This window comes from Hemitrygon akajei, chromosome 30 (assembly GCF_048418815.1).
Source record: "Hemitrygon akajei chromosome 30, sHemAka1.3, whole genome shotgun sequence".
Lineage (NCBI taxonomy): Eukaryota > Metazoa > Chordata > Chondrichthyes > Myliobatiformes > Dasyatidae > Hemitrygon > Hemitrygon akajei.
In genome coordinates, this window is record NC_133153.1 from 22,804,195 (window position 1) to 22,816,470 (window position 12,276).

At 39.6% G+C, this 12,276-nt stretch overlaps 1 protein-coding gene across 4 annotated transcripts in view; it reads right to left on the reverse strand.

Annotated features, from left to right (window-relative positions):
• Window positions 1-12,276, reverse strand: part of atp8b4 (ATPase phospholipid transporting 8B4) — a 294,774-nt gene that overhangs the window by 83,459 nt on the left and 199,039 nt on the right. For all 4 annotated transcript variants that reach the window (XM_073033107.1, XM_073033108.1, XM_073033106.1 and 1 more), the window contains 2 exons: window positions 9,712-9,784; window positions 4,270-4,340 (listed from right to left, as the gene is read on the reverse strand). In XM_073033107.1, the coding sequence (XP_072889208.1) occupies window positions 4,270-4,340; window positions 9,712-9,784 (144 nt within the window). The remainder of the gene's footprint in view (window positions 1-4,269; window positions 4,341-9,711; window positions 9,785-12,276) is intronic.

Consider the following 12,276-nt stretch of genomic DNA (forward strand, 5'->3'; position numbering starts at 1 on the left):
TGAGCTGCAGAGTCCTTGAAGATGAGCCCAAAGGTTGTGTTCAGTGATCAGCTCAGTATTATGGTGTGTGCATATGTCCATACTGGTTCAGGAACCCGATGGCTGAAGGGTAATAACTCTTCCTGAACTGGTGGTACGGAAGCTTATCCCTCAACTTACAGTTTAGTGGAATGTAAAATATGCATTGACTGCAACTGATGTGTAGAAGAGCTCTCCCAAGTGTAATAACCTTCACTGACTTTATTTATCTCAACAATCATCACTTAAGCAAAGATCATTCAGTTAGAAACATGAGAAAATCTGAGATGCTGAACATCCAAAGCAACAACCACTCAGATAGAGCCATGAGAAAAGCTGCAGATGCTGGAAATACAAAGCAACACACACACACAATATACTGGAGGAACTCAGCAGGTCAGGCAGCACCTATGGAAACGAATAATCTGTCGATGTTTCGGGCCGAGACCCTTCTTCAGGACCATTGGTGTTTTGCTGTTTGCAGGAGATTAATTGCAAACTTGCTGCATTTTTTTTTAAAGCTACAGTATAAAAGTATTCATACTTGAAAATTCTTTTATTGGATAAGAGGGGTTTTGGGAGGTCTTGAGTGCACGGTAAAAGCCCTGCAAATGCAAATTCTCTTCATGTTTCCGTTCCAGTGTTTGATCTCACCCTTAGCAACCAAATATTAAAGGAAAATGGAAAAATTGGCTGGCAGGTTACAGTGTGTAGGACCAACTACGGCATTCCTGAGAGGAAAATTGCATCAGTCATGATGAAATGGTGGAGCAGACTCGAGTCAAATGGCCAAATTCTACTCCTGTATCTCATGGTCATTCACGTTTAACAACTGTTGAGGTTAGCTGTTAGAGTAATCGGCTGTTAATGTCAAGAGGTGCAATAAAAGAGGTAGAAAACTGACAATTATAATGAAGTGCTGACTAAAACAGAAGTGCAGGAGAAAAGAGAAAGAAGTGTAGGAAAGGTATGTTTCATAATCAGCAAATCTGATCATTATCCTTGTAACTGCTGACTGTTGTTTGGGGATCTTTGCCAAGGCAGTTCATTATCAGTCAGTTTCACAGTGATGATTTTATTGATTGAACTTATTTAAAATGCAGGCAGCTGGGAACAGGAGATAGAGAGAAAAAAAACTAGTATGTAGTTCAGGATAAGGAGTTCTACAGAACAGGGAGTGAATGTGAAAGTAATTCAGTATGGCTCAAATTACTTAAAACAACTACTTACTCAGCTATTTTGAAGCATTTTTGAAGTGTTTTGCTATACCTTGTGGGATGCAGGTGGGAAAATTAATCCAGAAATAGAAACAGTCATCAGATCACAGAACAAGGTATATTTTGCTTCATTATATTTATTACAAAGGTACGGTCAAGACCAGAAAAACTACCTCTAGCCTCTCACCACAAATGTTAATAAACAGCAGAATATTTTTGTTTCTGTTTAAAATTAGTTTCTCAAAGAGGGAAGGGAAATGGTATTTCTGCTATCTTTATGTTCCTATTTTGTTCGCAGATTACAGTTAGCCTGGAAAAATTGATGGTTCTTGACTAGGAGTCTTGAGCATCAGCCCCTATTTGTAACTCATAATTTAACGATTTATAAAGCGCATTGGTACAGTGTTTACTGCTCATTATACATTTGGTAGCTAATATATAATGAGTCACCTCTTCATCTCGATTAAAGTCTTCCCTGCAATTTTTCTCAGTTCTTCATTGAAGAAAAAATGATAAGGGATAATGGAGAATATTCATGACTTTCACAGCCTTAGAATGTTCTACAACCAATAAAGCATTTCTGAAGCCTTGGATTGTACAACATCTCGCCTACACACTAGTCAGACAATATGGATTTAGCAGAGGAGTAAAACTTGCCTTGGACCCTGAGGGAATTTGACTGCTCCTTGAAAGCTCTTGTATCTGTGTGGGAGAGCAGATGAGTCTTTTGTTTAGCATCTCTCCACTGACAACATATACTCACTCAGAATGTATCAGATTTTATTCTCAAGTTATCCCACCTGGGGACATGAGCTCACCATTATCGGACTGAGAGGCAATAGTTCTACCACTAATTCTTGAATTGAAGCGGATCTTTCAGGTATCTTTGGCCAATATTTTTGCAGTTTGTGAAATTAACACTTGATCCAATCTTTTAGAGAGGCAGTTTTTTTTTCCAGGAATATTACATCTGGTGTGGAGTGCTGGAGGGATGAATGTGCTCCTTGCATGGATGGAGGACAGAGTTGCTGGTTCATTTCATTCACAGAAGTGATTTGGGATGCAGCCTATGAGCATGTTGGAATCTAGAAGAGTGGCAGATCATCTCATCGAGTCATTGAAGATTCGGAAAGGAAATGCCAGGACAGATGCAGAGAGGTTGTTTCCTGCAGGTGTGGAGTCTAGAATCGGTGGGGACCAGCCAATTGGGACTGAGGCAAGTATAAATTTTAGCTTTGTGAGGCTGTGCATGTTCAGTTGTTGAGTATCTTCTGGGCTGAAATTCTTGGATACTAAGGGAATCAGAGAAAACGGAGAGCAGATGGTAGAATGGGCCTGTGCATCAGTAGCGGAGAGAGCAAAGGCCTACTTCTACTTCTTCTGTTCTTCCATGACAAAGGCAGCAGGAACATCGCGTTAACGATAAGGAGCTTATCTCAGTGCTGTTGTTCAATTGTGGCATGGTAGTGCAGCAGTTAGCGTAATGCTATTACAGCTCTGGTAACCCGGGTTCAATTCTCGCACCATCTGTAAGGAATTTGTTCGTTCTTCCCGTGACCGCGTGGGTTTTCTCCAGGTGCTTCAGTTTCCTCCCACATTCCAAAGACTTACAGGTTAATAGGTTAATTGATTGGATGAGTGAAATCAGGCGGCATGGGCTTGTTGGGCCAAGAGGGCTTGTTACCATACACACTCAAACATATATATATTAACATATATAAGACAAGGAACAAGACAATCAGATCTGATTTCACTTGACTGCATCTTCAAAAGGCTGGTCAAACCGGTGTCAACATCAACGTTGTGACCTGGACAATACCAACACTATATCAAGAAGGGAAGATATCAAGGACCTGTAGAGAGTCTTTTCTGTGAAAATGGTGCAGGAGATTTGTAAGCACCTTCATTGAAAGCAGTTTAACAGTAGGTTGATACACTGGTAGAAATCACTACCATCAGCTCTGCCCACACCACTAACATGCACCGGGATGTCACAGGAGTTAAAGTAAGCATTGATATGGGCTGTAAGAGAATTAACTTTACCACTTGAATTTACTGCTGAAGAGAAATAAAAATATAACATCATGTTGTTACCAAAATTGATAACATTACATTGATTCCACTAGCTATTTACTTACTTATTAACTACACTTAAACTGGTCACTTCAATTTACTATACCACCAATCAGAAAGCTGAATCCATGGGATTTCAGGAATCACTCTCTCGTGTCTGCTCTCACCAGTTCCTTGGGCTTCAGGCCGCCATTTCTACTTCAGCTTTAAGGGTCCTCAGGTGGTTTTATTGGGGCACAAAGGGGATCTTTTGAATCTTGCAGAGATGAACGAAAAATGCCTATGGGTTGCTCTGGACAATATGTGGTCTGGGAGATTCTGCAATTCTTCTAGTATTTGCTTAAGGTGTCTATGTGCTAGCATTGTAGAGACCTGGGACTCTCAGTTCATTCCTGGATATTCCATCTCCATTTTGACCAACCATGGGACATAGATTTCCAATGGCTGATGTGTGGTATTATTTTTTTTAAGTGAGTTTTGAGGAGATCCTTGAAGCATTTCTTAATCCTCTTGAAATGTGATATGAATCAGTTGTGACTAAGTTGATAGCATTCTTATCTCCATGTCAGAAATTTGTGGGTTCAAGTCCCACATTTTTTACAGTCCCAGGCAAAAGTCCTGTAAATCCGGTGAGAGCAAAGGAAGTTGGGAATGGCGAGGGTGGAGCGCCGTAGGAAGGGTGTGAGACAGGTGACAGAGAAGGAGTACCAGGGGGCAGGGGGTGGTGCATGTGCAGACAGAGCCAACCCTGAGACACCAGGCAATTTGTTGTTTTTGTTTGCAGCAACAGTACAGTGCAGTATATAGGATTACTACAGTACTGTGCAAAAGCACCCTAGCTATACATACGTATGTGCCCAAGACTTCTGCACAGTGCTGTACATCACAGCACTGACTTCATTTTAAAATAATTAATTGGCTGTCATGAATGGTACGGCAGAAATTCATTCTGGAATCTTACCCATCAAGCTCAGCCGTCTCGACATAACTAAGTCCATGAGGTTCGCTGCTTGAGAGCAACAGGATATCCGCCTGAAATCAAATGTGACAGGACAAAATAAAACTAAAATCAATTGATATCAAATTTCATAATACACAATCGATTCGCGTCCTAAGTACTCAGCTATGATTATGGGGCCAGCTTTAAAAATTGGCAATGGATCCCTGGGACTGAGTGCTAAACATCTTTCAAAAATTGCTAGCAGAGTTCCTGCCATTTCAAAGCGTAGATATGCTCCCGTTTGTTGTATGGAACTGTGAGTTTGCAACATTTCAGATTCATTTACATCACATGTACATCAAAACATACAGTGAAATACGTTGTTTGCATTAACAACCAATGGAGAATTGCAAGGATTGCACTCAAAGCGAAAACGCCGGTGAAGCCTGTGCCCAAGGACACAAGTGAAGTACAGTTCACAGAATCATGAAGCAGAGAAATAGGCCAGCAGGACAATCAAGTACTTATCAAAGGTTAAGTACACTTGGTTAGCAACATTAGTGATTCAAGTGCTCATCTGGATACTTCCTGGTGCTTGGGACAGTACCTAATTCCACCATTAATTCCAACTATTATCTTGGTAAAAAAGTTTTTCTTTGGTCCCTTCGAAATCTCTTACCCCCTACTTATGTCCCCTAGTTTTAGATTTCTCAGCTTTCCTTCTATCTACCCAACCGAAAGAGAATAACTTTAAAAATATTCCAAAAAGAGTTAAACTGTTGAAATCGCGAAGTACTTTGATAGGTTATTCATGGCATCAACTCCAGTCTCCCAGAAAGCCTCAACCCATGGCAATTCGCCTACCACTTAAAACAGATCCAGGAACATATGGATAACAACGACACCTACAAAGACTCCGATTCATTGCTGCCATCAGGAAGATAGTACAGACACCTCAGGACTCACACCACCAGGTTCAAGAACACCATCGGGCTCCTGAACCAGAGGGATAACTTCACTCAACCTCATTTGCCTCATCACTGAAATGTTCCCACAATCTATGGACTCACTCTCAAGGACTCTTCATATCATGATCTTGATTCTCATTGCTTATTTATGTATTTATTACTATTTATTTTCTTTCTTTTTTGTATTTGCACAGTTTGATGCCTTTTACACACTGGTGGTCCATCCTGCTGATGTGCTCTTTCATTGATTCTATTATGGTTATTGAAGTTATTGAGCATGCCTGCAGAAAAATTAATCTCAGGGTTCTGTATGGTGACGTATATGTACTTTAATAATAAATTTACTTAGAACTTTGACTACAACTCCACTTTCAATATCATAGTTCCAAACAAGTTCATTGCCAAACTCCCTCTGCAACTGGATTCTTGACTTCCTGACTATCAAACAGCAATCAGTAAGGATAGGTGGAAAAACATCCACCATGGTTACCCCAAACACTGGTGTCCCACATGGTTGCATCCTCATCCCCTTAACTCCCTGTACTCTCTGTGTGGCTAGAGGTTGCTCTAACTTTATGACACCACCATAGTGGGCTGCATCTCAAAAGCAATGCAGAAGCAGACTGGACGAATATGGAGAGACTAGTGGCATGGTGTCAAGACAACAAGCTTTTCCTTCAGGATGTAGGGCAGAGCACATATCCTTCCATGTATCAGTAGCCCAGAGTTTGAGATGGTTCAGAACTATAAGCTTCTAGATGTAATGATCACTAGTGGCGTGTCCTGTTTCAACGACGTAGATGCCATGGGCAAGGAAGAAGACCAGCACTCTTACTTCTTCAGAGGGCTAAGGAGATCTAGCCTTCGACCTTCTACAAGTTTTAAAGATGCACCAATGAAAACATGTCATCCAGTTGTAACACAGCCTGGTTTAGCATTTTTTCCTGCCTAGGACCACAAGAAATTGCAGTTGTTGACACAGCTCAGCCCATCACAAAAACCAACCTTCCTTTCAAGAAAGCAGCCAACATAATCAAAGCCCGTCCCACCCTGGTCAATCTCCCTTCTCACTCTTCCATTGGGCAAAGGAAATAAAAGCTTGAAAACTCACCGTGAGGTTCAAAGTAAGCTTCGCTCAGGCTGTTATAAAACTCTTAAATGGACCTTTTGTATGATAAAGACAAACACTAGATCTCACAATTTACCTTGTCTTAGCCTTTGTACCTGATTCTCTACTTGTGTTGCTCTATCACTGTAACTGTAACAATATATTCCACATTCTATTATTATTTTTCTCTTTATACTACCTTGATGTACTTATGTCTTGAAATTATCTGTATGGATGGCATGCATTTCACTGTTACTTGGTACATGTAACAATAATAAACCAAATATTATATTAAAAACTTCAAAGGTATATTTCTGCTGTCCAATGGGTAGTGTAAGTGGCTAGCACAATTCTTCACAGTATCAGCAACCCAGGTTCAATTTCCACCACTGTCTGCGAGGAGTTTTTGCGTTCTCTGTGCGACCATGTGGGTTTCCAGGGTGCGCCAGTTTCCTTCCACAGTCCAAAGATGTACCGGTTAGTAGGTTAATTGGTCATTGTAAATCAGAGGTTGCTGGGTAGACTGGCTCGAAGGGCCTATTCCATGCTGTATCTCAATAAATGCATTGTAGTATTTAAATTGCTTTACTGTGGTTCTTAGTCTGTATTTTATTCATCAAGACATTTATTTTTGCAATTTATTTAGTAGCTGTGTTCTTTTATTTCGAAGTAGGAGAAGAAAATTGTTGTAAGGTTTAGATCACTGGCCCACCTGACATAGTAGAAGTGAGAGGAGGTATGGAATGCTTTGGAACGATGTTAGGCTAACAAGTTTTGGAATTCTGCATCACATGGGGATGGTAAGGAAGAGAGGTTCAGAGTGAAGGTCATAATGCCTGGATGCAGGGGAAAAAAGCTGAGGGGCAAGAAACACAATTAGAGACAGTGTGGAGACTGACCAGAATGCAATAGTAAAATAATTACCTTGCATTACCTATTTGATTTTGATACACTGGGGAGAGAAATAAGATAATTGGAATAGAATCATGCTTGGATTTGAAACTCATAAGGACTCCCATGAGAGTGACTGTCATATGTTTGCTCAACCGGAGAATAAAAGAAATGCCTTTTTAAAAATAAAAACAATATATATGACAGAGAGCGAGAAGAAGCTGGTATTGCACTTATAATTTAGGTACAGAGGCCCTATATGGTGAATATGTTGGTCTACTGTCTTATAATGGGACTATTTCAATTTACTGCAATACTTTAACTTTAAAGTGGAGCTCTTTCAAAATGAGGAGTCCCTTTCAGAACACTGAAGCTGAATGGGCTAGTCTGAAAGTGGCCTTATGTTCCAAGAGGAACTCCAGAAAGCTATGACATGTTTACTGATTTTGGATTTCGTCTGAAAAATGCCCATTACTTTAACAATTATGTTCAGCAATGATACATTACAGTTTCTATGCACTTGAAGAAAGCATCCCTAATATACCCTAAGTACAGCCTCAAAAAGTTACTGTACCATTCGCAACAGAAACTGCTTCAGACATATGTAAGCATATTGCTTCAAGAATTCAATATCAAATTGAAATGAATTTTATTAAACATTGTATTAAATCACAGATTTATTAAATAAACACAAGGCACAGCTGAATTATTATTTAATTCCTATTAATAATAGGAATGGTCAGGCAGTTTATCAGACTGGAAAAAATGAAATACACACACACACACACACATACACACATACATACATACATACATACATATGGGTTAATTGGAGCAGCTGTTTATTTGGAACAAATCTTAAAGAACAAGAAAACAGATTGAGAAAATTGCCAGGATTTCCTTTGTTTCTTTGGGATACTCTGCTGCGTATTTGGGGCAGGAGACATGCCAAACAGGTTCTGATTAGCATCGGCCACGCACGCTTGCGTGGCCATTAGATGCTACACCGTGCTTAGAGTGAACAGTTTGCAAATAGCACCAGCTGAGTTTGCTTCACTGATAGTTGGTGAGAAATAAGCAGCAAGATAATTCTGAAATGTTTCACTCACTGCAGTTTCAAGCAATCATAGCCAGAAGTGAAAATGAAATGATTTCACTGCTTCAACAACTTGGGGACTACCAAGAATTTGAAAGTATCGATAATCATCTTGAATGCAAAGAAAATGAAGATCTGGAGGATGAAAACATTGTAGCACTGTATGAAGGCAGTCATTATCTGCACTAGGTACACGTGCTGATTTTGTTTATTGCGTACACTGGATTAATTCCTCCCTCCATAACTATTATGAACTAATACACAGTTTTATAGTATTGTTGTAATACTGGTAGTGCTCTAATCTGTACTGTATTAAATACATAATTTGTTACTCAGTTACTTAAAATATCGTTTTAATTTGGGGCAGCCGCTTAATTGGGCCCAAACAATGGGGGGGGGGGGGGGGGGGGGTGGTGTGTGTGTGTGTGTGTGTGTGTGTGTGTGTGTGTGTGTGTGTGTGTGTGTGTGTGTGTGTGTGTGTGTGTGTGTATAAAATGTTCATTTATTTATTTAACCAATTCGCCAAAGTTTCATGGAAACTTCATAAATGAATATAAATAAACCAAAAATGAACAAAATCAGTAGAGTCACCTAATGCAGATAATGCGCTGCTTTCATACAATACCATCGACGATCGCATCCTCCAATTCTTCATTTCCATGGCAACATTCAAGACAATTGTCAACACCTTCAATTCCCAATAGACTGTAACTTGTTGAAATAGTGAGATTGTTTTATTTTCACTCATGGCCATTTCTGTCATCTCCAAGCCTGAGTGCTTGAAACTGCAGTGAGAAGAACAGTTCTGAATTTTCTTACAGCTCATTTCTTGCCCACTTTCAGTGACAAAAATCCACTGCTTTTTGAACACAAACACACACAACTGGCACTAGTTAAAACCTGTTTGCTGGTGACACATGGAAGCAGAACTCCTTTCGGACTCAGGCTGAACTACAGAGGACGGGGAGGAGGTCTGGCCCCTGCACACACAGCACGTAGGCCCACCAGTGAGTGGACACGCCCTGGTGCTCGTGAACCAGACCCCCAGCTATGGGTAAGTAGCCCTACTGCCTTTGGGCAGTCTCGGGAGAGATGAAGGCTCACAGGAGTAAACTCAGACAAAAAATCTGGAGTGGAGCCCCTCAGACAGCTGGACATCACTGAACACTGGACATCACCCAGCTGCTCCTGCAGTCAAGCCGGTGCCAAATGTTATTGATTTACTTTCCTTTGGACTACACTGTTGAGGCTGAGAGGGGGAGTCTTGATGACTGGACATCCCAGGATCTCCAAGAATTCCTTCCCTTTTAAAGTTGGACAAGCTTACAATCTATCCTGCCAGTATTGTCCACAAATTCAGAATGAGTGTAAAAATCATTAAGTTTTCGATGATTACTTACCGCTACAAATTGATTGTTTTCCAGTTTGATTACATCTCCAACTCGAACGTTCATCCATTTCTCAATCTGTAGCCTGTAAAATATAATGGAAAAATAAAATTTTACCCACCACTTGTTACTTTGCTCCTGGATGGTATAGTCACTTCAGCAATGTCAGCACGGGGTACATGCTTAGATAATGGCGACTGGTTGTGCTCACTCCCCAGCATTCTGTTCAGTTGCCCTGCACTGTCGCTGAGGAGATCTGTTCAATTGCGGAAAATCGTTTTGCACAGGTGAGCAAAGACAAATATCTGACAGGAGAGACAAGAATGCAAATGCTGGAAGCTGGAGCAACACGAATCTGGAGGAAGTCAGCGGATCTGGTAGCAATGATGGAGAGAAATGAACGGTCAATGTTTCATCTGGATAGAGGAAAATGTCTATCTCATATGCACCCTTTCTTGTGCTTCCTACATGGTTCATAGATTCAACAACAATGCATATATTGCAGACTTACAAATCAAAACATATTATCTAATCATGCACAAATGTATGAATATTGAATACCAAATGCATCCAAGTAGAATCAGGTATATTATCACCAGCATGTGTCGTGAAATACTTTCATGTACTACTGATTCAAGAACCAAATAGAATCAAGACTGTCTCTGAAAAGCATAGAACAATTGCCAGCTTTAAATTCCTTTAACGTTCTCACTTTTCTTTCCTAAATCTAAAACTTTGACAAACTTCTATAGATGTATAGTGGAGAGTATATTGACTGGCTGCATCATGGCCTGCTATGGGGACACCAATGCTCTTGAACAGAAAATCCTACAAAAGGTAGTGAATTTAGCCCAGTACATCACAGTAAAGCCCTCACAAACACAGAACTTATCTACATGCAACGCTGTCGTAGGAAGGCAGCATCCATTATCAAAGATCCCCACCACCCAGGTCATCCTCTCTTCTCGCTGCTGCCATCAGGTAGAAGGTACAAGAGCCTCAGGACTCGCACCTCCAGTTTCAGGAACAGTTTTTACCCTCAACCTTCAGGCTCTTGAATAAAAGGGGATAATTACATTCACTTACCCCATCATTGAAATGTTCCCACAAACAATGTTTGCACTTTAAGGACTCTTTATCTCATTATCTTATGCTCTCATTATATATTGCTATTTATTTATATTTTCCAGTTGCACAGTTTGCTGCCTTCTGCACTCTGGCTGATCTTTCATTGATCCTGTTGTTGTTACTGTTCCACAGATTTGCTGAGTATTCCAGCAGGAAAATAAATCTCAGGGTTTTATATGGTGACATATATGTACTTTGATAATAAAATTTACTTTGATTATTTCAAGAGTGTATAAATGTTTGTCAAATCTTAAAACACATTCGACTTCATACTTTAAAACAAAAAGGGAGGAGGGAGGGATAATTATATCTGAGGAAGAACAGACAATATTATGGAGGTATCAATGGAAGTGTAACAGTTCACAGAAATGGAAGGAGTTCGGATGGAAAAACTTGATAAGATATTTTATTACAACCTCTCAGAAATCCCATTATGATCGTAACCTCCCTGTTTGCTGGAGAAATTGTGGAAATCAAAATGCAAACCATCATCATATTTTCTGGGAATGTCCCGTTATTAATTAAGACTATTGGAGGGGGATGCACAATGCCCTACAAGACATTTTTAAATGTGAAACACCCTTAGAAAGTAAGAGCATATATTTTGGGTATATACCTAAAGAATGGTTGAAAAGAGATAAATATTTAATGAATATACTGTTGGTGGGTGGTAAAAAGACTCTTACTAGGAAATGGTTATCACGGGAGAGCCCAACCTTAAATGCATGGATGGAAATTACAATGGGCATTTACAAAATGGAGAAGATAACAGCATTTGTTAATCATAAGTTGGAACAATTTGATTCATACTGGGAAAAATGGTTTAACTACATAACACCTCATAGGCCTGATTTTATTCTCACAAATCAATGAATCTGTTGTAAAAAAAAAATCACTCCCTACTTGTACATAGTTTTCTCCTGTCGCTTGTTCTTTCTTTTGTCTCCTTTCTATAAGTGTATACCACAGATAAATATTATGTGGAGATTTGTGGCATATATGACTATATGATATATATGTACAATATCTGAAATACATCTTATGGAAATGTTTGTTTGATGATGAACTTCAATAAAAAATAAATTACAAAAAAAAATTTACTTTGAACTTCACTGCATTCCAATTAATACATAGTTTAAGAAGATACAGAAATAACAAAGAAGGGAATAAGTGGTTTATATAGGTTGTGTTAGTATTAATATTACCAAAAATTTTAATAAACTATAAAGTTGCAATAAAATGAAAACAAAAGACCAAAGTGTGCTGGACCAAGACTCAGCAGGTCATGTAGCATCTGTGAGAAGAGAAACTGTCAATGTTTCACATTCGAGACCCTTCATCACAACTGTATGAAAACAAGTTTGTATTGGATAGCAGAGAAGGTGGAGAAAGAGTGGTGGAACAAAAGGAACATCTCAGGCAAGGCCAGACCAGATGACTTAATGTGCA